The sequence below is a fragment of the Vanacampus margaritifer genome, chromosome 8 (genome assembly GCF_051991255.1).
Source record: "Vanacampus margaritifer isolate UIUO_Vmar chromosome 8, RoL_Vmar_1.0, whole genome shotgun sequence".
NCBI lineage: Eukaryota > Metazoa > Chordata > Actinopteri > Syngnathiformes > Syngnathidae > Vanacampus > Vanacampus margaritifer.
In genome coordinates, this window is record NC_135439.1 from 20,792,532 (window position 1) to 20,817,746 (window position 25,215).

Consider the following 25,215-nt stretch of genomic DNA (forward strand, 5'->3'; position numbering starts at 1 on the left):
AAACACACACTGCAGCACAGTAGGCTGGCACCTGAGAGCCCAAAGGGACGACCACCCTTCGGTCCAGTTGACGGGAGTGGCTTGTGCAAAAAGTGTACCTTGGCTGTCTGAGCCCGCCCCTCGCCGGGGGAGAGAGATGGTGCAGACTTGCAGTCCACACACACACACGAGCAGACCTTTTTGGAGCAGCCCACCCCTCTGTGCAGTATGCATGTTGGCCTGGGAACTTGCGGAGCTCTCACGTCCCAGCAGCGGTGTACCTCGGCGGCCAGAGGACATCTAGACGAGAGTCGAGGATAACACACTGTGTTGGATGTAGCAGAGGGGGGGACCACAGGCGGAAATGCTGAAGTGACAGGGGGAATATTTGATTATAGTATTTATTATTATTGTCATTGTTGGTGTTATTATTAGGACCGGGATTACAGGAGTAGCTACAAGCTGCCGCTCTCCTCTGAAAGTGGACAATCATGCATGTGCTCTTTTGGGGCTTGGGATTCCTGCTATTCCCTGATGTATTAACTGCAGACGCATCCACGGGGGGGCTGCTATTGAATCCAAGCACAGGTAAGAATTTCCTGCTACTGCTTAGCCAGCCATGCTTTATGACACAGTTATGTCAATGAATGAATGAATGAATGAATGAATGAATGAATGAATGAATGAATGAATGAATGAAGGCAGCGCTCGAGCATCACAGTTAGTTTTTGTGTGCGCGTAACATTCACAATGTTACGTTTGCATGCGCAGTAAAAGAGGAGCTCGGCGCCTATGAGATTGTCACACCGGTGCGAGTGGACGGAGTCGGTGACAAGTTGCCAAACAGCGTGCACTTCAAGAGGAAACGGCGAAGTTTGGACGAGAAGAGCGCCAACACTACGGAGCACTGGGCTTCTCCAAATATCCACTACAGGATTTTTGCTTTCGGAAGGGACTATCACCTCAACCTCACGCTGGACTCGGGATTTATCGCCCCGCTTTACACTGTGACAATACTTGGAGTACCTAGAGGAGATAACGTGACAGGCGAGGAGGAGGAAGAGGAGGAGGAGGACAGCGAGTTGAGGCACTGCTTTTATAAAGGACAAGTAAATGCGAAATCTGAGCACGCCGCAGTCATCAGTTTGTGCTCCGGGCTGGTGAGTTTATTATTATTATGGCAAGATCTTAACGTAAGCCAACTTTCTATTTTTTTATAGCGTACTTTGGGCGACGTCTTAAATTCTTTCAGCTTTAACTTTCATAAGCCATCTTTGCGTTACGCAAACACTCTGCGCACCAGCAAATCGTGTGCAACCTTAAATGAATTATTGTGTCAAGTCAGCGGATGCGTCACGTTTTTACTGTCCGATGCAAAGTGTTCTTTCTGGTCTGTAGTGGTCTCTCATCTCCCGGTAGCCGCTGACGTGTTTACGCACGCCACTACGGCGCATGTACGCGCGGCATTGACGTCACCACCGCTCAACTCTCACTCGCAGTCTTTCAGAAAACAATTTGTAGTACATGGTACAGTCATGTCAAGGTTGAATTCATTCATAGAGACCAAGATGAGATGACAAATTATGTCCCGAATGCCTACTAAAGAATTTCAAGCATTTGATGAGATTGGTATAGCTCCATTCTCTGGCAGTTTGTTATTCATTGCCAAAGCTCTGGGGGCACTATTTGAACATGGAATATAAGTGGTGCCCAAAACTATTTATCTTATGACACTTGTCAGGGAGGTCAAGGTCAATCAAAGTATGGACATAATAGACCTCTGGGGAAGGACACGTACTCACTTACTCACACTGTACTTTATACAACATTGTTTCACAATTTTTAGTCAGCTAAGGCAAATATCTAAAGGCACACTAACAAACATAAGCCACAAAAAAGTGGATACACAGGCCAATTATGTGCCCGCTGCTTTCCAAAAGAAGATCATTTAATTGTTCTGCTTGTCACTATATAATGTTCACATAGATGAGCAATGATTCGTTATTTGTAATAAATAATTTTCAAATGGTATAATTTCATTATTTTATCATTAAGCAAGGCAGCTTTATTGATATATTACATTTCATACACAATGCAACTCAATGTGCTTCACACAAGAAAGGACACAACACCTAAAAGCATTTAAAAACACAACAGCTATTCAAAAGCAAAAAAAAAAAGAATGTACATTGACAACATTAAACACATTAACATAAGACTTAAAAAAGCATTTTAAAGTAAGGATGTAAAAATAGGTTTAATCAAAGGTATGTGAAAAAAGCAACATTTTCAACCTGGTTTTAAAAGCATTTTCACTCAGGGTTGACATCTGATTTGGGTGCAGCATAACAGCTAAATGCCACTTCACCATGTTTGCTTTGAACTCTGGGCTCCATTAATTGACCTGAGCCTGCAGATCTTAGAGGCCTACTGGTTTTATATTCAATCTATAGTTATATTAGCTAGCACAGTGGTGGTTTACCTTACAGTCAAGAGGTTCCAGGTTTGAATCTTGGCTCGGGTCCTCCTGTTGGTGTTTATATGTTCTCCTTGGCTTTCTACCACATTACAAAAACATACAGCAGTGTGAACCGTTGTTTGTATATGTGTGTCCTTTGATTACCTGGTCACGTCCAAGTCTAAATGAGCCCTTTCTCTCACCCAAAGTCAGCTGAAGATAAGAACTCTCGAAAATGGATGGCTGATGGATGTTGTCACACACAATTGGTTAATACTTGGTGAAGCGTCAAATCATGCGCACATCAGTGAACGGCACATGGAAAATGCTTGTGTTGGCACGTACTTTATCAAGTGTATCGTAGACCTCCACATTATCCCGTCATGTTAAATGTGCCATGTGGAGTGCTGTACATACAATAGCACTTTGGGTTGGCTTGCCAAGAACGTACAAAAATATACAGTCTCGGTGTTTTTCTGATAGCCATCATACTCACTTTTGGGACCATTCCTATGTGCATGCAAATTCCTCTAAAACGTCTTATGGCTTAATGAACACCATTACACTGATGTTTACTATAAATATTTTGAAGTAGATATAGCTTACATTTGGGCAAAATCTTGATATTGGCAGCATTCAATTAAATACCCCTCTTGGTACTATTAGCATGTTTGAGCATAAACATTTGCAAAATAATATATGTACTTTGCATGCATGGTGGCGATTAACTGCTTTGTTTTCTTTTTCCTCAGTTTGGTACCTTCAGATCTCCAGAAGGGGAGTATTTTGTTGAACCCCTTCACAGCTATCAAGGAGAACATTATGAAGAGGAACACACAAAACCTCATATCGTGTACAGGAAGAGTGCACCCGCCGAGAAAGAGAAATCTGGGGAGAGCTCAGCTTGTGACACTTCAGGTAAAGCGGAGGACATGATGAGTTTGTGCATGGCTACTCTTCTTACACATATACAGTACTGTACATTCACGTGGAATCAAGCATGCGTGGGTGTGTGTTGGGGTCACGTCAGACCTTTAAGTGAGTTCCCACAGATGTCAGCAGTTGCGTCATTCCCCGCAATCACTTGTATCAGGAAATTATTATATAATAGTAGTTGAGCCTTATGAGTTTTTATAGAGATTGTAGCATAATCATAACTTGTATATCTTATCTGAGTGATTAACGAGAATTGTGGATTTTCCACTTGGGCATAAAATTGAAAACCACTTGTTATGGTCTAGAAGTGGCATGCAAGTTTATTTTATTGATTGCATTTGCTGTCTAAAACTGTTTGTTGGCAGTCGTTGTAGCTGATACACAGCGGCGTGCAAGATTTCCTTGTCTCACACAGGAAGAGTCATTTGGAAGTTCTCCCTGGTATCATCTCATCTCAGTTTACTGTCTGAACTTCCTGTTGACTCTCGGGCTTCCTCTCGCTTTACGATAAGGAAGCTGGGTCGACCCACTACCATGAACATGTAGTGTGGATATCATGACGACAAAGCCGTGCCAACTTGAAAGTGTCAAATCATCAAGAAGGAGCCGTGGACTCACTTTAGCTTAGCACGACAACGCCAAACAAAGCCATTGGGATGGTGCATATGATTGTAATGAGTAGCATTGCTTTCATTGCCATGGTCACCTGTTTGAGTTGTCTTTAATACTGGTGGACCAGCCAGAACAGCCCTTGTCGTTACTTGAGGAACTTAAAGTGAAGTCAACCTTAAACATGTCTTGACAATAATATGTTATATGTGACCTTACAAGTCTAAACATATTCTGATTAATATAATTTTTTTGGAATTTGAGTTATGAAACAAAATCCAGACGTTTTTATCCATCTCAGGGGGCGGCCATTTTGCCACTTGCTGTCGACTGAAGATGACATCAATGTTGCTCGGGGCTCAAGCAACAACCAATCAGAGCTCACCTGTTTTCTGACGCTGCGCTGTGATTGGTTGTTACCTGAGCAACATTGTTGTCATCTTCAGTCGACAGAAAGTGGCAAAATGGCCGCCTTCTGTTATTGATAAAAACTGCTGGATTTTGCTGCTCAACTCATATTCCACTAACGCAATATTAACCAGAATACCATATTTAGACCAGTGGGGCTGCATAGAACATATAGTCAAAAAAAAATTGGGGGGTTGACTTCTTTAATTACTAATTTGTTATGTTCACAAATCAGACCTTGACACAGACAACACTAAGCAGAGGAAAACATTACTTCTGAAACTGAAATATCTTCATGAGTCGAATTTATTATTAGTAGAGTTGCAAGACGTGTCAAAAGTTCATTTTTATATATGCTGAGGGCTGATAGAAAATGGACAGCAGGCCAGAAATGTCCCCCAGGCCGTAGTTTGAACGCCACTGACCTGAACAATTGGCCAATGCATATTTCAAGACATGATGACTGATGAATTTTAACATTTAAATCTGGCTTATTTGGTTTCTGATCTAGAAAAATGGGTAACAAATTTATGACTGTGGTTTTGCATGTAAGACATTGACAACACCATCAAGAGTAAGAAATCCCCACAGCTGCTCCCTACGACTAGTTAAATGTTTTCTTTGTTCTCTGCCAGATGTTTGGTGTCACTGTGAGTAGCTTTTCTTTTGCCTGTTTGATACAGATACAAGTTTTATGTTTCTGTTATCATGAGCTGAGTTTGCATGTGTTTGTTTATTCTTATACTTACTTTTATTCTTAATTGTTGTGATTTTATGACTTTAAATCAATGTGTGTAGTCTTCCCAAGGTAGGGATTACCACACAGAGTGTGCTGGTTCTGATTCTGCAATTCAAGCTGAGGATTGTGCAGTTTCGTTCCAATGTGATGTTAAAATCATTTCCCAGTAGTACTGAGAATGTTAAGTGACTCTCTTTTTGGACTGATTTTCTTTCGGTGTGTGTACTTCAGCTTGTGTTACTTTCTTTATGGCCTCACGCCAGGTTTACCTAACCTGAACTCTTTGCCCTCTTTCGAGAGAGAGAAAAAAAGCACTCCAGGCGGCAGTCAGCACAATTTGAGCTGATGTGAAGAAAGGGGAAAGAGACAGCAATGTATCTGGACCATCTTTATTTCTAAAGGCTTCATTCACATTACCCCACTCCCTTTCATCCTGGCATCTCTGTATATTCACACATTTCTCATCCCCTCTGGCTCTTCCTTCTAGGACACAAACACAGGCATAAGAGGCACAAGCTGAGGAAAAAGCCAACAGCTGGGGTGACCTCGGACAAAATTAATGTTCCCAGGACTGGTATATTGAGTGATGTGGAGTTGCTGAGTGGCCGCTTGACCGCTGATGCCTTGCACAGATCCGAGAGCAGCAGTGCAGGCGCGAAAGCTGCAAATGAAAGCAGAAGTAATGACTCCAGACCTCACAAGAGGGCAAAGCGCTTCCTCTCCTTCCCTCGCTTTGTTGAAGTCATGTTGGTGGCCGACAGCAAAATGGTGGAACATCACCGAAGTAATCTGCAGCACTACATACTCACATTAATGTCCATAGTAAGTCCAACACTTTCAATTGGTTATTTTGAAAGGAAAATAACATTATCTCTCTCTCTCAAAAGAGAAAAAAATGTTTGGTACACCTACTCCGTACTGTACTACCATTGCTCAGTAAACATTTTTTGCACTGGCGAATACGTTGGAACGTGTTTGTAGGCTGAATGCTACAAACATAGCATATTTTCTCATAATGCCACGGGATGTTACTTGCTCATAATGATAAATCATAAAAGTTACAAATAAACAATGTTTATTACTTAATTTTCGAACATATTGATATAATGTGGGCCTAATGCTTAAAAAAACAATTTTTTTGTTCACTTGCGTATGCACATATAATATCCCGTAGCATTATGGGAAATATTTTATGTTTTTAGCATTTAGTATACAAGTAAGTTTGAATGTACTTGCAAGTATGTTCAAACGTATTTGTGAGTATATTTGAACGTATTTGAGAGTACATCCGAGCATACTGGTATTTAAATACGCTCGAACGTACTCCCAAATGCAGTATGTTCAAACTTACTCACCAGTCAAAATAGTTTACTCCATATTTGCAGTCCCATGCTTCCGTAATAGAGACTTTATTTGTATTATTATAAAGTTACCATATGGACTGGTGTACCTAATGCAGTCTACAATAAGTGCACATGTAGACACTGTCCATGGAAATCTGAATTTATAGATAAAGTGGATCTAAAAAGTCTACACACCCTTGTTTTAATGCCACATTTGAATGATATTTTGTGGAATTCAATTGAAAAAAAATCTGTTCAAGAGGTAAGGTAAAAAAAATAATAATTATATGGGTGTATAAGTGTTCACACCCTTTTCTAACTGGTGATGTGGCTGTGTTCAGAATGAACACAATTCAAATAATGAAATGGGAATCAGCACACACCAACCGCCATTTAAAATGCCAAAGATGTTATAGTAGACTTTTCCTGACTTTGTTTGTTTCTTTTTAGCAGTAGTCTGAAGTGTTTATCTAAACACTGAGTGCAATTTGGAATTGTTCGTAATTCTCTTCATCATCACTAAGGACTAAGTTCCAACTGAAGAAAAACGGGCACAATGCATGATGCTGCCACCATCATGCTTCGCCGTATGAATGGTGCTCTTTTGGTGATGAACAATGTTGTTTGAGCCAAACATACGTTTTGTAATTACTCCAAAAAGTTCAACCTTGTTTTGATCATAAAATAACACATTTCCCCAAATGCATTTGGTAGACTTCAAGCGTGATAGGCTTGTGCCTTGCCACGTCCCTTACACAATAGTCCAGACATATGAAGGCGACGAGAGATTATGTTCACTTATACTAAACAATCAAAACTTGCCAGAGATTTTTGCAGTTCCTTCAATTTGGCTGTGAGCCTCTTGGCTGCTCTTGTGTTGCATGTAATCAGCTCTCTGCGGACACCGGCTTGTGCTATAAGATGTGACCACAAAAATGTCAGTAAAATTACGCAGCTGACCTTCGGTTTGATTTAATCAGATTCACTTTAAATGGTGGCAGGTGGGTGCTTACTCCCCTTTAACTGGAGTTATAATGTTATGGGTTAATTCTGCAAACAGCCAATTTCAGATATCATATGTATTATGGGTATTACAATGGAAAAGTTGTAAACATGATTTACCTCGGTCTTACAAAACCCTGGCATTTGAACATGGGTGTGAAGACCTGTTATTTCCACTGTAAATCGAAAGTTTCTATACGAGTCCATCACACAACCATTGAGGTTTTGGGATCTGTGGGAGGGAAAAGGGCAGCCTCGGGCAGGGCTAAACACAGTTTCCAAACGGCCAATGGGAAGAGAGGGCAATCCAAGGCAGTACCTGTCTGGCAGCTTTGATGAATGTGAAAAATTATGCTCAAGTATGTCACACCCAGAGCATATTCCGGTTCGAATACCAGCTTTTACAGGCCGATCCTCAAGGGGAAGTTAAAATGACTTACTGGTCTTGGCAAAGGCTGCTTTTGTAAAGCCATGAACAACTCATGCAAACTCACACAAACACATATAAAAGCTATTTTAATAATAAGACATTTTCTATTTCCTTTCTTCTTTTCAGGTGTCTTCCATCTACAAGGACCCCAGCATTGGCAATCTAATTAACATTGTGATTGTGAAATTAGTCATAATAAACAACGAGCAGGTAAAATTGGCTCATCAACATTCATAAAGTCAAAGAACTTACTTGGCATTTTCTGCATGTAACTTGGCTCTTTTTTTCTTAGGATGGTCCCCTTGTTTCATTTAACGCACAGACCACTTTGAAGAACTTTTGCATTTGGCAGCACAGTCAAAATGTTCTGGATGATAACCACCACTCACACCATGACACTGCCATCCTCATCACAAAGTACACTGCTACATTTCATATTTATTTTTATGACTGTAGACTGTAACATTAGTAGGAATATTCCCTTTATTTATTTATTTTTTTAATTGTCTCTACTTTTGCCATAGACAAGACATCTGCAGAGCGAGGGACAAATGTGACACTTTAGGTAACAAAACAGACACAAAAAACGACAGATAAATTACACTTTCACCAATCACTACCTGTCAGTATCGATCAAATCGACATCTCCCACTGCACGGGTGTACCTAATGAAGTGACTTACTGGGATGTTTTACCTTTCAGGACTGGCAGAGTTGGGCACTGTGTGCGATCCGTACAGAAGCTGCAGCATCAGTGAGGACAACGGCTTGAGCACAGCGTTCACTATCGCCCACGAACTCGGCCACGTGTAAGTGTCGCATGTGAGAGGCCAGCATTCTTCAAACGCTTTATATCAAGTCACCTGTGAAGGAGGATGTCCTTTCTTTTTTTCAAGTGTTTTACTTTGCTTTTGTGTGCAACAGATCACATTTCCCCGCTTTTTTCTCTCGCCTGCGCAAACTCTCTCTTTTTTTTTTTTGTCCAAAGTCTCGAGTCAGCCCGAGCACGGGCCCGTTGGCCTACTACACCGGAGACTGTTACCGACCTCATCATCTTTAACAAATGCTCTTTTCCAATCAGTAACAAACGGCGGGATTGTTGAGTTCCATTTTTATCCGCATCAAGCGGTGACGACATGCACAGCGACAGCTTAGCAGTGTTATATGGTACCTGTCAGGTGGGCTGTTGAGTAGCTCAGAGGGAGGGGGCAGAAGGGCAGTGTGGGGACCACTGACTTACAACTGGTTCATATTCACTGGAAAAGTGCTTTGATACTAATTAACACTAACAGAGTAATGACATATTTTTTATTATGTAGAAGACACACAGCTCTTATTCAGATACAGTACATTTCAACACCACATGTTTGAATCTAGTTTCTTCACAAGTAACAGTTCTCAAAATATGTGTTTTCTTTGAAACTTTTAAATCAATTTCATAGACATACTCTGCGTTCTCTCTTCCAGGTTCAACATGCCTCATGATGACAGCAATAAATGTAAGGAGGACGGCGTTAAAATCCAGCAACATGTGATGGCGCCCACACTTAACTACAACACAAATCCTTGGATGTGGTCCAAGTGTAGCAGGAAGTACATCACAGAGTTCCTTGAGTATGTCACACTCTTTTCCTCTCAGTTTTTCCGAATAGATTGAGATAGATTGTGTTTTCATTCAGAATTGGAGGAACTTTGAAATAACCCAAACTAGAGAGTGTATCAAACAAGATGTGCATTTAACAGAAAGGGGTGTAAAGATGCTGATAAGAATGATTTTATGGAGATGCATGGAGGGCCGTGGGAGTTCAGTGTTTATGTATTGTTCATAAATTGGAGCACTGACACACTTGACAACACTCCCTTGTTTCTTCAAACAAATTAAAAAGATGAGGGAACTCTTTTGCAAAAGTAAAGTAAAGTAGTAAGCAGAATAGTATCTGGCAACTGTCCAAAATGTCTTATTCTTCTCCCTTAAACAACTACACTGATGGAATAGAGATGTGTAAACAAGCACTCATACGTATGGTCTGTGCATTCATAAATGTGCAGAAAAATAACATGGCTGTACTTTTTTGTGTCTGTTTGTGTCTTTTGTTTTCTTTTTTTCTTGAAGTCATTTTATTTTCATTTCTTAATAGCACAGGCTATGGTGAGTGCTTGCTGGACGAGCCCGTTTCTAGGCCATACAGTCTTTCGCAGCAGCTGCCTGGACAGTTATACGATGTCAATAAACAGTGTGAATTGATATTTGGGCCGGGAACGCAGGTGTGCCCTTATATGGTAAGTGGAGTCTTAACTGTGATGTTGCAGCTTGTGTGGCTGGCTGTGCTAAATTTGAAGTCATTTGTTTGTACAGTATACAATAATAACACTGCAAAACCACACACTACTTATCTACATCTGACTGAGGGATTAAACACATAAAACATACCCATCAGATAGGCAGGACATCTTCTTGCCTATCAGTAATACCAAAACAATAATAAAAAACATTTATATGATGTCATGCCATGCTTGGATTTGTACTTTAAACCATGCATGCAATTTTGGCAGAAAGTGCAGAAACGTATTATGTATATATACATATATATGGACAAAAGTTACGCACACATCTTTCAATTAATAACATAATTAAAGGTTGGGAAAAAAACCTTAGTTCACACTAAGGGCCATATTTTCATGCCCAGCACAAGTCTGGCGCAAAGCTCTGTCTCACTGCGCATGTGCAGACTTTTCTTTAAGGGTGTCAGGCGATTACATTTTTTAGTCGTAATTAATCACATGACTTCAATAGTTAACTCTCGTTAAATCGCAAGTTTGATATCTGTTCTAAATGCACAATAAAATGTTCACTAAAATATATTTTTTTCTAAGTTTCATACTCTTGTTAACATAAAATTCGAAAAAAATGTTTAACTAATAGAAATATGGCTGCATCTGTAGTCATTGATACAGTAATTGAAAGTTAAAATTAAAAAGATGTACTGTACTCTAAAAAACTCAAAAAAAAGTGATATTGATTTGTGTTGAGGTTTTTTTTCTGTCACTAGATGGCATAATTGCATTTGTAAGCCATTGGTGACAGCTCAGTGCATTTTTGTTTTCATATTAAGAGCTACCTAAACTTTAATATGAAGTAACTTGTGAAATTTTGCATTTTTTTTTTAAATTGTAAAATACAACTTAAGCAGTCTCCACAAATATATGCATTATTCTTAAATTTATTACTGCTAAATTTTGACGTGGACACGTCTGCTGCATTGCGACTGGAATTCCCCCAGTAACGCATACCAAGTAAGGGGCGGTCATTAATCGCGTGTTTAAAAAATTCGCGACATTAAAGGAACTTTAAATTAACTCAAAATTAATGAATTAATTTTGACACCCGTACTTTTTCCCTCTTTATTCCCCATTTTGCTAGACTAGTGCATATAGAAGACGGTGTTTGCATTGTTATATGCTGTTGTGGGAGGGAATGCAACCAATGCAGATTGTCCAACCCAATTGTCATATTCATGAATGAAATATGCACCATACACATCCACTGAGCTCAAAATCTGTCTACTTGCACTTTGATCAAGTCCAATTAAATTACATTACACAATCTGTGCCAAAATTTAGACCTGCTTTTTGCTAGTCTAAAATCTAGTCTACTTTAGGTCACTAAATTACCAGATGCACCAGGGTCATGCCCACCGGAACGCAACACGGTCTGCCAAATTCACAAACACAGTAAAAATGAAGATGTGCCAACTTTAATGATGACACCTGTTTGCAATTCTACACCCCAGCGTACAAAGCAAAGTTGCATGAGTTGCAAGTTGGTTGTAAGTTTGGTGTGCAGTGACTTGAGGTCTAAATAATCGCCTAAGTCAGTTTTTCAGGAAACAAAATTTTTTACCATTTGCAACATGAGGAGATGATTTAGGCAAAAAATAATAATTTTTGCAATTTAAAAAAATTACTTAGGCAATTATTTTAAGAGGGTGACAATATTTGAGATGAACTTCATCAGTGACCTTGATTGTCACAAACGTTCTTTGGACTGAAATTCCCTATGGACACACTCAATATCTATAAATATTTCCAAGACAATAGAAGTATTTATAGTTACAATGAGGAGATCCACAGGTCTAAAAGTGGTTTCCTTTCCTTTCCTTTTGTCCATGTATCACACTTGTAATACCTTGCTGCTTGATGTTATTTTGGGGGCTCTTGAATCCACCCTACAAAACCAGACCTATCTAAGAAATACTTTGCAACGATGACGAGTTATACCATCTGACAGAATATTTAGTAATGTGTGTTATATGTGTATATGCGCAGACCCAATGTCGAAGGCTATGGTGCACCAGCCCAGAGGGGGCCCAGAGAGGTTGCAGAACACAGCACATGCCGTGGGCTGACGGCACTGATTGCTCCCCTGGAAAGGTAAATCTGATGTATAAATGAAGGCTAGAATTCATTATATTAAAAGAAAAAAATATATTCAATGAATTTGATTTCATTAGAGGCTTAAGAATGTATTTTAATGCCATGTAGTGTATATACTTACACAAAGTCTGCATTTAAGTAGAAAATATTTTTATTTTTTTTGTCCTTTCACCTCAGCCGTAAATGTAGAAAACACAAGGTGAACGGTGGATCATTTAAAATATATAAAAAGTATCACCCAGGTTTTATGATCCACCTCACACTACCATTAGTAATGAGAGGACATGGAGGAGGCATTAGGGCCAAATGTCCTACACACACACACGCACACGCACACACACACACACACACACACACACACACACACATACTTGAGTTTATGCTGACCACACTAAATTCTTAAATCACGTTTGTCTCATCAAGCGTGATTATCCTGCGGTTATGAGCGGAGATGTTCATTGACTTGTTTGACATTTCATGTCTTCCATTCAGACAGACGCAGACATGAAATATTTCACTGTATAATTTTTCTCAGATTAGCATCAAAGACCAGCAAAGCAGATGTTTTGCTTGTTCCAAGAAAACGATTTCATGTGTGTTTCTCTCCCTCTCACTGGTTTTCTCTTCGCTCACTTTTATGACTATTCTCTCTTCCCTGTTTATTTTTCTTTTCCTGACTTTCCTCTCCTGATGCAGCACTGCAAACACGGGCTGTGCATAGCCAAAGAGCATGACGCCATACCTGTGGAGGGCGCATGGGGGGTTTGGAGTCCTTTCGGTACCTGTTCTCGGACGTGCGGCGGGGGCATCAAGATGGCAGAGCGCGAATGCAACCGACCCGTGTGAGCACTCCTCTTTGTAGTCACGCATGCCCGCTGGACCTTGTCTCCATCTTAGATGCCAAAGTCAATGTTCCATAGATCAATCCACCCTAAGGGAATTCTTGCCATAACTAATGTTCAGCCACGCTTTCGCTGATGGACAATTTTAAAAGCTTATTTCCCGGTAAATACACAAGTCTAATAGTTGTTATGCAAGGAGGGAGTGCCAAGAATCTTTCTTTTTTTTTTTACCTTTTTTCTATAATTTGTCTTTTTGGAAATGGTGGTTGGTAAGATTGATAGGCAGCTTTAAAAGACATATTGATCATGATACTCAGTTATCAACATGACTAAAGTTCATGTTTTTATATAGGTAAGAATTGATTTCTATATATTATCTGACCTTAACTCAACATATCTACTTGTTTACTACATTTATGGTGTAACTGTCAAACGCTGTAGTCAGCAATTGCAGCAAATGACATTTAGTGTGAAACCCCATTGAACATGTTAACCCTAATGCTAGGTTGGTTTCTCAGACACAACAATAATGTTCCCAGGTCAACTTGAGCCAAGCTTGATGAACATGCATCTCATAAATATTATTAATCGCTTTAGTTGAAAATATTTCGGATTAAACATTTTTAACAATTTCATCATGAAATACTATTATTTGTTGTTCTTTAACTTTAAAATGTGGCTATTTGACCCAGCTATATTTAATGTTCCTAAAGCATTGTGATAAACATTAGGAACCATTTTAGTTGTAAATATGTCAAAGTAAACCATTTTAATTGATGAGCAGTTTTGTAGCAATAAAATACTCATTTGTAGTTCTTCAACTTTAAAATGGGTCAATTTGATCCAGGCTATGTTTAATGTTCCAAAAGCATTCCGATGAACGTTAGTAACCATTTGTATTGAAAATATGTCACAGTAAACCATTTTAACAGATGAGAAGTTTCATAGCAAAATATCACTAATTAGCATTTCTTTACCTTTAAAAAAAATAACATTTTAACTGAAAATATGTCAAATTGTACAATTTTAATTGCCTGTTGATGAGAAGTTTCACTCTTGAAATGTTTCAGTTTGACCTGAAATGTTTAACTTTTGAAAACAACCCAATATATATTGGCGTTTTTAGGCTTTAGGTTTTTAGGCTTATTGCACATATGTCAAAATGAACCGTTTGTAGTGGGGTAAAAAATAAAAAAAATCATAATTTGCTTCTTTTTTTTAATTTTTTTTTAACTTTAAATAAAATGGGGTAATTTGACCCAAAATATGCTCAATGTTCCAAAAGCATCCTGATAAACATAGTTAGAGCCCAATATTAACTGTTTTCATTGCATATATGCCGAAATGAACCATTTCTTATAATCTGTTGGTGCCAAGTTTGCTAGTGAAAAACTTGCATAGTGAAAAATTTGTTGTTTAATTTGAAAGTGGGTCATTCCGACCCACAACATAACTGGAGGTTTAATGTTAAAATTACGCATAAATGTAGTACACCATTTTAAGCTTTACCCAATACAAACATGACCTCAATTAGGCGCTGTTTCGGGGTTTGAGAGGCTTTTTGTTTGTTAGTATTTATTCCTCTCTGATGACATGTCCCCACTAGGCCAAGGAACGGAGGAATGTACTGTGTTGGTCGCCGGATGAAGTTCCGTTCCTGTAATTCTGAGCCATGCTCCAAGCAGAAGAAGGACTTCAGAGAGGAGCAGTGTGCTGCTTTCGATGGCAGGCATTTCAACATCAACGGTCTACCTCCTAATGTTCGCTGGGTGCCCAAATACAGTGGAAGTGAGTCTTGCTCATGCTGAAATCCTTTTATTGAATAAAAATGTCCGACTCGCTAAGACGTATTTGTCTTTCTATTGTCTCTGTGAGCAGTCCTAATGAAGGACAGATGTAAGCTGTTCTGCAGGGTAGCAGGCAGCACAGTCTACTATCAGCTCAGGGACCGGGTCACAGACGGCACGCCGTGTGGACCTGATACCAACGACATCTGCGTCCAAGGCTTGTGTAGGGTGAGGTTCTTAGTGTATGGTTGCACTACATGACATCATGAGCTGAAGAAGCCGAATCTGCACACATTGTTTGGGTTAGAGAGTTATTGACTATAGATTTACTGGTCTTGGCAAGCATTGTTTGATTGATCCCGTTTTACTTAGCCTAGACCATACATCCTTGTAGATATTAAAAAATGTCTTGCTGAAACCACTTACATGTGGTTCAGTTTACGTGCCATCTCAAATGGTGTGTTACAGGGAAAATGTAGATCAGATGGGAGGCTGGAACAAGAGAGATATGTCAAGGGCCACACAGTATACAGTATATACTGTATGTGTATAATGTATGTGACCCAGCAGAGCAAAATGAGTCAGAGTTAAGTCAAAGTTGAATTTTCATGAAATAAACATTGTGTAGTGTTCAAAAATCTCATTTTGCATAAAGTATTCCGCATTCAAGAAGGAAGTTGGTAATAATCTCAAAATATAGCATTACAATCACTGATTATGTTACCATTGTCTTAGTTTTCATTTGTGGAATCCACAACATTAGTAAAGCCGACAATTCCAGTTTTCTATTTTGTACTCATTTTATAATTTAACATCCATCATTGGTAGCTAATATTATGCTAGGATTTTTACGAAAATGCCCATGAACAATAACATACCAACTGTTGCGATGCTAGAGTTCATGACCCCAATACTGGCGTCTGATTGGTCTATTGCCACACAAAAAAAAATCCATAATTAATTGCGATTAATCACATTTTTCTACTTCTGCTTCTGTTTAAAAAAAATCTTGTAACAGATATTTACATCTTGCAATTAATGTAAAGTAATTAAGTAATTAATTTAATAATCACATTTTCCCACTTTTGCTTCAGTTAATTTTTTTTACAAAGCTTGTAACAGATATTTACCTCTTGAAATTCATGTAAATAATTTATTGAATTAATTAATCACTCAATTAAGTAAATCTTGCGATTAATGTAAAATCATCAAACAGAAAGTATATTTAGACTCCAAGACTCTTCTAATGGCCTTCTTTGATCCTTGAATAGAATTCCTGCAACTGTTGAACAAAATGATCAAAATCTTTTTCTCATAGAAATAAATTGTCCAAACTTCTCACTTCCAGGTTTAGATGTGCCCATAAGCAGCACACTTCAGAAGGGTTGATTTGTGAGGGCCCGTGGAGGGAACTTAGCAGGGCATTTTGCTCTTAAATGATACGCCCAAGATGTACAACTAATATGTTTTTGAATATGGCTTTGTAAAATGTAGTAATTATTTGAAACATCAAGTAATAAAAACTGAAAGTAAAAGCACCTACAGTTTATGTTTGTCCATCATCACACCAGTGGCTAAGTTTGGCAGCAGGTTATAGGCAGTAAATAAAACTGAGTTAACTTTTTTAACCTGTCTCTCATCCTGATTCAACTGGAATGACTGTGCTATCCAACACAGAATAAGTAATGTAAAAAAATGCATATTTTCTAACATGTATATCTGTCCTTGTCTCCTCATTTTATTGCATTGTTGAACAGCAAGCCGGCTGTGATCATGTATTAAACTCCAAAGCCAGAAGAGACAAGTGTGGCGTCTGTGGTGGTGACAACTCTTCTTGTAAAACTGTGGCAAACACTTTCAATATTGTACGCTACGGTAAGCAAGAATCTTTTTTAATGCAGCTCAGCTGTTATGTACTCTATGTCCCAGTTTGTACAAAGTACTGTACATGTGTTTACTGTAGCACCAGCAGTCTAATGATGTACATTCATAAACAGGCTACAATGAAGTCGTGCGGATACCCAGTGGTGCTACAAACATAGATGTTCGTCAACACAGCTACTCAGGGAAACCAGAGGATGACAACTACCTCGGTAAGGAATAACAGTGTTTCCTCAAAAAGGCTATAATGCCGGCTTCACACTGTTTGAGACTTACAATATCATCATAACAATGTATTTATTATTGTAGTGGAAGTTTGCAGATGTTTAGCACTTCAAGATTTGAATATAGCTCTTGTTTTAGATTGCATTGGACTAGTGTACGTAATGGTGTACGTTTTGAGTGAAATGGTATAAAGGAGTAGGCCATATTCGCATCAGCATGGCCGTGGCATTTTGTGGACAGATCTTATTGGCACTGACATGCTAAAACCAGAGCTCAGATATCCCTTGGGCTAAAGTGCTGTCAAGATCAACATGTCGTTTTTGTGCAAAGGGTTTACTGTACATGGATGCATCCGGCATCCTGTTGATGACATGCAATTATTTGAAGACTGTGGACTTCCACAAAATCTCCAAACAGATGTTTTTCAGTCTGTGCAGAGCTTTGTAGGCTACTTTATTGCCGTGAGATGGTAGCAAATGATGCTGCCTGAAACAAGGGCATTCATATTAATATGATGTGTGAAATGGTGGGGGAAATTAAAGTCAGGAAGTCGCATCTATAATCGCATCAGGGTTAGTGAGTGCAGCGATTGGACTGCTTGGAACAACAGGACTGGACACGCATAGATGGTACTCGTCTGAGGATTTAAGGAAATACTTTGTGCCATGTACCTTATTGTCAAATGCAGTGATTCAGCTATTTGTTAAGTTAGCTCAAGCTTGTGTATAACGTTGACAGGACAATATCATTTCTGCAGTTGAAAACAAGTTAAGCAAAGCTAGTTTGATCTCATGTGGAGTTCATTGGGATAAAGCAGCGCATGTGATCGAGTCTTTCTGTGTCCCCGCAGCCATATCAAATAGCCGTGGAGAGTTCCTGCTTAATGGAGAGTTTGTAGTCAGCATGTTCAAAAGGGAAATTAAAGTCGGAAATGCTGTCATCGAGTACAGTGGCTCTGACCATGTTATTGAGAGGATTAATTGTACTGAGCGCATCGAAGAGGAGATCATCGTCCAGGTAAAGTGAATTTCTTTCTACTAAGATATGGAATAACTGCTTCCTATGATTAGCAAATTGTAATTTTATTAGTCACCTGTTTGTGTCAAGCCTATTGTTTCAAATGATTGCAGGCTTGTAAATCCTCCATTCAGTCTGTTTTACAATGTATCTCTTGATGGTAGGTGTTGTCCGTGGGGAACCTTTATAACCCAGATGTCAGGTACTCCTTCAACATCCCCATAGAGGATAGACCTCAACAGTTCTTCTGGGATGCCTATGGTCCGTGGCAGGAGTGCAGCCGTCTTTGCCAAGGTGAGGGTTATGGGATTAGCAGTCTTTGGACAGATTTTTCAATGATAAATGACGTGGTGAGAGTAACAGAGTGGCTCTTATAGGCACATAACTATGAAAAAGGTATAGCAAAACTTGGCAAGCTCGTATTAGGTACAAAGTTTTGGCTCATTTTCATAGAATGCATGTTGCAGATTACTTTTCTGTGTCATGTCTGCATGTATGTAACGAACGTGGTTGTGCAGAGGTGGGTGGCAGGTAAATATGAAAACTTGCTTTGACTCATGGCTCAAAGACTTAAATCCTTTTTTTAAACTGACCTGCCTGAACAAGCAAGTCTAACTGTCCACATTGGTAGAGTTTTCTTTCTTTTGGTATTTAGTTTTTTAGATTGGGTACTGGTAAAAAGTTGTGTGTGTGTGCACACAAACAAACAAAGAGTCCCCTAGCCAATGGACTCAAACAAATACAAATAGGGTTTCTAGGGTCCATACAGAAGATTAAAGCATGCAAAGTAGATTTAAAAGGAGCTGCAAGCAGATCTCTCTGGATGGATGATGTATAGTTGGCCAGGGCGATCACGGATCACTGCTATGAAGTGGGCACTTGAGGACCACCTTTCATCCCGATCGTTCGTGTCGTGTTGTCCTATTCATGAAATAAAATAAAATGACATCCACTACACAAATCAGCGGAGCGCAGAGTCTGCCTGCACCTCGACCAAGTTCACCAAAAACATGTTAAGGCCTCTCTACAACAATCTGACATCGGCCAATGTGACAATGCCTAACGCCAAATGACGGAGCCACAAAATGACGGAAATTGAACAATCAGAATCAAACGCTGACTATTAAGCACCTTTTGCGCAAATATGAGATGTAATACCTCTCCATACCATCAGTGGCGGCAGTCACTATTGCTCATTGTTAGAAAAATGCAACCGGAAAGCTCTCTATGAAGGCATGATATAAAAACTTAAACAATGCATACTGCTATCTCTGTCACTCACGATGTACGCAAATCCTACCTGGTATGACCATTTGCGTCTCAATGTCTTGCCATAGTTTGGCTTTCATCACTTTATCGACATACCCTTTAAATACAATGACAGTCTCTCTTGAACCATAATAATGAATACATCTTCTTACTCTTCTGTCCAGACATACATTATACGTCCAACTGCCAAGGGTGATAATGTGCAAAATGAGTGAACTTGTAAAGGCTTGCGATGGCTTACAGTTTATCCGCGGTCGTCACTTCCTGTTCTTGGCGCTGTGTGCTGACACAGTAGCTAACAGCCAATCAGAGTGAAATGCCACAACATATTGAATTCGCCCAAAACACCCCCAGACACTCTGCCAATGGCTGCAACTTTACGACAGTGATTTATACAATAATCAGACAGTTCATACAGACGATCAGCCACTTCCCGACTTTCGACGTTGGATTGGTGTATCGAGGCCCTTACACCACCTGCGACACAACTTAGACCTGCTTTTAGTTGCTATACATACACACATGTTGCAGGGGGGTCTTCCAAATTCTCAAACACGGTAAACTAGTCTTGCCCCAGCACAAACATTTTTTTTTACCACGAACGCATGTTCACTGTTTACAAAAATGGAGCCTTAAATGGGAATTGTTGGTTGTTTGCAAAAGCAGTGTCAATGCTGAACAACCTGTTTGCTGGTGTCTTCCTAGGAGAAAAGAAGAGAAAGATTCTCTGTAGCCGAGAGTCTGACAGAGTGGTGGTGTCAGACCAGAGATGTCATGGTGTGCCAAGACCTCAGGTCATTCCTGAGGCCTGCAACACAGAATGTGAATTGAGGTTTGTGTCACCATTTTGACTCATTTTCAATCATCCACATCACGTTTTAGCTCAAATGTAAATCAAAGATTCTCTTATTGATTATGTACTTATCATCTTTGTAATGAAGGTGGCATGTAGCTCGAAAGAGTGAATGCACAGCTCAATGTGGTGTTGGATATCGCACCCTGGACATATTCTGTGCCAAAATTAGCCACGCAGACGGAAAGATCCAAAAGGTTGATGACCGTTATTGTAGCGGGCAGCGCAAACCTGATGACAAGGAGGTTTGTCAGGGAGATTGTAATCCTGGAGGCGGCTGGGAGTACTCGTCCTGGTCAGAGGTGAAATGGCTAAGGTGGTTATATGTCAAACTGAAACCAACATTTGTTTTTACACAACATTTCCTCTTGTTGATCTGTCTGTTGTGCAGTGCTCAACGAGTTGTGGTGGGGGCACCCGCCGAAGAGGGGCAGTGTGTCGAAAGGCAGCAGAGGCTCAAAGTGATGACAGCAAGTGCAGTCAACGGGACAAGCTGGCCGTCCAACCCTGCAATGAATTCCTCTGTCCACAATGGAAGACTGGAGACTGGTCAGAGGTTTGTTCAGTAGTTACTGACACTTTTACTTAAAACAGATTTATGACACTTTCACGCTCTTAGAGCATATAGTCACGGGTACTGCCAGGGATTTGGCACTCCGAAAAAAATATTGCTTTGAGCCTCACAGCTTCAATCTTGAAAATTGTATGCTGTTTTCTAAGGGCACCTGTCAGTCATGGGCACTAAGGATCATCACAACTTTTCTCCCACTTAGAGCGCTCATTTCTAACTCAAGATAAAGGCAGTTTAGAGGACTTTGATTTTAATTCATAATCTCAAGGACCAGAATGTCACTGTGGCTGTGACAGCTATACCTTTGGCTGTTATTTTCTTTATAGGTGGTGGAAGTGGGGCGACTGGTGCACATCTGCAATTTGGCGCACTGGATCCTAGTGGGGCTCTTCAGAGCCCCGTCAAGTGTCACCAGCTGGGCCTTAGCAGTGTTGCCTTCTTAGTGATGTTGTTCCAGTCAACTAGATCAAATGAAAAATGTAAAGATGACAATATAATTTGACCACTTAGCACGACTTGTAAGACACTCCATAGCGCATAGGTCTCAAACTCCGGTCCTTGGGGGGTCACAAACCTGCATTTTTAAAGATGTTTCCCTCCTTCAGCTCACCTGATTCAAATGATCAGGAAGATGATCCTGATCATTTGAATCATCATCCTGACTATTTGAATCAGGTGTGTTGGAGGAGGGAAACATCTAAAACATGCAGGAATGCCACCCTCGAGGACCGGAGTTTGAGACCTATGCCGTAGCTGATTCATTACTATAGGATTGTATTGTATGTAGTTGGCAACACTGGCGCGCAACATCTTAATCCGACCAGCACAATTAATGGGAAGGTCTCCAAGAATGGCCTAGCACGTGCTATCGCATAAGCAGGCCTTGTCCAATGGTATGTTTGTTTGCTTGCTGTGAGTTGTGGCTCATAAGCTAGTCCAATTTTTCGGTTTTCCACTGTCGGTGATTCTAGTTATTACAAGCTGGACCTGATTGACACACACCCACTTGCTTGCACTGAGCGAAGGTGGGGCCATGTGCAGTTGCCCATGCCTAAATAAATACTTTTAATTGCAAGACCCCATTGTTAAATCCCAGTGCTTTATTCAACTTTTGAACTATAGTCAGCAAAAGACTGCACAGTTTACGCATTGTGGACCAAGGAGCTTGAAAAGCTTTGGGTTACATTCCAGAAATATTTTACATCTCCCATGTGGGTGCCTCCAAATACAAACAACTACACTGTACTATATGCCTCCCCCAACATAATATTTGTACATGCAGTATGCATGTCCTTTGTTGAGGAAAATACACTTGCTTTAAAAGTCAAAACTGTTGGATCATCTGTGTGACATCAAGAGGATGTTCCAATGAGCTAAACTGAGCTGACTGAGATAATGCTATACACATTTAGTGTGACTACTTTAATCATGAATGTATCTTGCTTTTAGTGCCTTGTCACATGCGGGAAAGGCTATAAGCACCGCCAAACATGGTGCCAGTTTGGTGAGGACCGTCTAGATGACCGTTTCTGTGGTTCACCAAAGCCTGAGTCAGTCCAGACGTGTCAGCAGCAGGAGTGTGCCTCTTGGCAGGTCGGACCTTGGGGACAGGTAAGGCCCATTGAATATTGTTCTTATCCAAAACGCGCAGATTAATTGGAGCTCAGATTTCACGCTACAATGCACAAGACTCCATTCTTTACAATATTCATCTCAAAGTTCCGCTTGGGGGTACGGTTTTTCCATGTGTAAACTGGGTGGTTTTACATTGATTTTAGTACCCCGAACCGCCTTCCAGTACGAGTGAGCCTGTTGATAGAGCATATAATTTTCCAGATGTGCTAGTCAGTTTTTAAAGGGTTTAGTATATAAAGTTGAAGTTAAAGTACCACTGACTGTCATACACACCTAAGTGGGGCCAAATTCGTTCGCCACATTTGACCCATCCCCTGAGGGAGCGGTGAGCAGCAGCAGGGGCCACGCTCGGGAATCATTTGGTGATCTAACCCCCCAATTCCAAACCTTAATGCTGAGTGTCAAGCATGGCGGCAATGGGTCCTATTTTTATAAGTCTTTGCTATGACCTGGCCGGGGATTGAACCCACAACGTCCCAATCTCAGGGCGGACACTGGGAGCTGAGCTGGTCAATTAGTCTTTTTAAGAGCAGTGAAAAGAACAGATTCAAAATATGATGGAACAATTTCTCAGATAAGGAAATTATTTGCCATTTCCTATCAGCTACGTTTTTGGCCAACAGGAACGCCTCTTGTCCAACCTTTGCATCAATGCAAATTTGGTTGAGTGATCTTCATAAAAAAAATTACCAATTTTATGCAAACACCAGATTAATTAATACAATTAATAATTAATAAACCACGCTTATTCAAATGTGTGTGTGTGTGTTTTCCTGATAAATAGCTGATAAATTATTCCATTTAATCATTTTTCCATGAACGCAATATTAACCACCAGTGTTTAGTCTAGTGGGGGCACATAGAACACATTACTACAAAGACATTTTTTACTTGATTTCCCCTATAAGGTATATTTGAAGCTGTTTAATTAAGCATGGTCAAACTGTAAGTGAAGTGTCTGCCAAACAAGTTTGACCCTATTTCATTGAGGTCAGTGAGGGAGAAGAGAGTGGAAGGTAGAACCTCTGAGTTAGCTATTGTAGACGATTCAATGTATATTAAGTAGGCTTTCCAGGTACAGTATTGTGTCTTGCATTTAAGGTCAAATTGCCTTTCACAAGAGTAAAGTTGTATTTCTGCTGACTTATTAAATTTTGTTTTGAACTGGTTTTGTTGCCTCGATCAGACCTCTTTTGTTGGCCTTTCTTTTGCTGTCCTCCACGATCACTCGTTTTCTCTCTGTCTTTTGAACACAGTGCACTACCTCATGTGGGCTTGGGTACCAGATGCGAGCTGTAAAATGTGTGGTTGGATCTTATGGTGCAGTCATGGAAGACACTGAATGTAATGCTGCCACCCGGCCCACTGACACCCAGGTAAAGGCGGGGAAATAATTTTTTGTCTTTTCACCTCCTTTGTTCAGTCTTGTTAAGTGATTAAACCCATAGGAGCCTACAATGTCTGTACTTTCCTATCATGCATGTAATGTCCACACATTTATTGACATTTTAACATTTCTTCACTCTTAAATGTTTTCCCCCCAAAATTGCTTATTAGGGAAATCCTCCATATTTGTGCACATATGACCGTCGGTGCATGCAGACAGAAACATACTTTGTCATTGCCACCTGGTCTCAATAAAGCTGTCTGATCTCGTATAGTCTACATTGGCAGGAAAATAATATACTGTACGTCACTGCCCCACATATTCAAGCGGCTCTCAGACAGAATTCCCTGGGATGCATGTTATTAAAAACTGTGCTGTGTTATGTAAGAAACAGTAAGAGTCTTGAATATGTTGTATACATAGGTTACATTAAAGAATACAAAAATGCAATTTAAAACATTTCCCAGGTGTCTTAATAAAAGGCCTCTGACATTCTTCCAGCAAAATACACAAAGGATAATGATTTGCAGCACACTTAATATCAACTTGCAACACCATGATTGAAATCTTTGTTTTGGTTAGCTGTCTCAATACCGAATACAACTTTTGCTACAATGGCGGCCGGGCAAGGGCATGCAACGAAGCAAACCTACTCAGTGTTGCTAACTGAGTAAATCACAATAAATCTAGCCTCCATGTTAACATCTTATCCCAACGTTTGAGTATAGGCTGGTTATATACTAGCTAATGCTAAACTATGCTAGCACTTCAGCGCTGCTTACCTTTCGGCTTTTGTTCTTTTTTTGGACTCATCACTTCACCCATCACTTGACAATGATAGATCTTTGCCCAGTCTAGCTGCCAAGTCACGGGCAGGCAAACTTGTTGTGGGGTCAGTTTTTATGTAAATTAGTCAATTTGTGACTTCTCAATTAGCATAATTTACAACACCTCGCTTACCGACCGTCACCTTACCATGGTGTCGTTTTTTTGTGTGTTCCTATTATCCTAGGAGTCAAGTTAACAGACGCTTTATGCCGCTGTTAGGGTCACTGGAGAGACTAGGTCAGGGGGTGCTCAAACTTTTTTGCTCCAAGATCTACTTTTCAAGGAGCCAGCCTCCTGCAATTGACCTTTTTTGAGGGGTGCAGTCCACTTGGGGATTGAATCTCCGACTTCCGGTTAAGGTGCATAGAGAGCTACCAGTGAGCTATTTTTGATGTCACGCGATCTACCATTATTACTATAATAATACTAATCATCATCATCATCATCATAATAATAATAATAATAAACTACAATACTAGCCTTGGATGAGATCTGCACTCCACTGAGTGCTGTTCTAGCTATAAGTGTATTCCAAGACCCTATTAACAAGACAGCAAAAATATTCAACTCATCAGTTGTAGTG

At 40.0% G+C, this 25,215-nt stretch overlaps 1 protein-coding gene across 1 annotated transcript in view; it reads left to right on the forward strand.

The window, feature by feature from the left end:
• Nucleotides 1-179: 179 nt before the first annotated feature.
• Nucleotides 180-25,215, forward strand: part of adamts9 (ADAM metallopeptidase with thrombospondin type 1 motif, 9) — a 52,100-nt gene continuing 27,064 nt past the window's right edge. Inside the window, exons 1-23 of the mRNA XM_077574099.1 lie at nt 180-567; nt 751-1,139; nt 3,190-3,355; nt 5,617-5,951; nt 8,031-8,114; nt 8,197-8,321; nt 8,429-8,469; nt 8,607-8,712; nt 9,371-9,517; nt 10,042-10,183; nt 12,230-12,334; nt 13,034-13,179; nt 14,786-14,967; nt 15,058-15,194; nt 16,724-16,841; nt 16,964-17,059; nt 17,923-18,089; nt 18,254-18,383; nt 20,064-20,190; nt 20,300-20,513; nt 20,603-20,767; nt 22,232-22,393; nt 23,674-23,793. Of these exons, the coding sequence (XP_077430225.1) occupies nt 471-567; nt 751-1,139; nt 3,190-3,355; nt 5,617-5,951; nt 8,031-8,114; nt 8,197-8,321; nt 8,429-8,469; nt 8,607-8,712; nt 9,371-9,517; nt 10,042-10,183; nt 12,230-12,334; nt 13,034-13,179; nt 14,786-14,967; nt 15,058-15,194; nt 16,724-16,841; nt 16,964-17,059; nt 17,923-18,089; nt 18,254-18,383; nt 20,064-20,190; nt 20,300-20,513; nt 20,603-20,767; nt 22,232-22,393; nt 23,674-23,793 (3,501 nt within the window). The 5' untranslated portion in view covers nt 180-470. The remainder of the gene's footprint in view (nt 568-750; nt 1,140-3,189; nt 3,356-5,616; nt 5,952-8,030; nt 8,115-8,196; nt 8,322-8,428; nt 8,470-8,606; nt 8,713-9,370; nt 9,518-10,041; nt 10,184-12,229; nt 12,335-13,033; nt 13,180-14,785; nt 14,968-15,057; nt 15,195-16,723; nt 16,842-16,963; nt 17,060-17,922; nt 18,090-18,253; nt 18,384-20,063; nt 20,191-20,299; nt 20,514-20,602; nt 20,768-22,231; nt 22,394-23,673; nt 23,794-25,215) is intronic.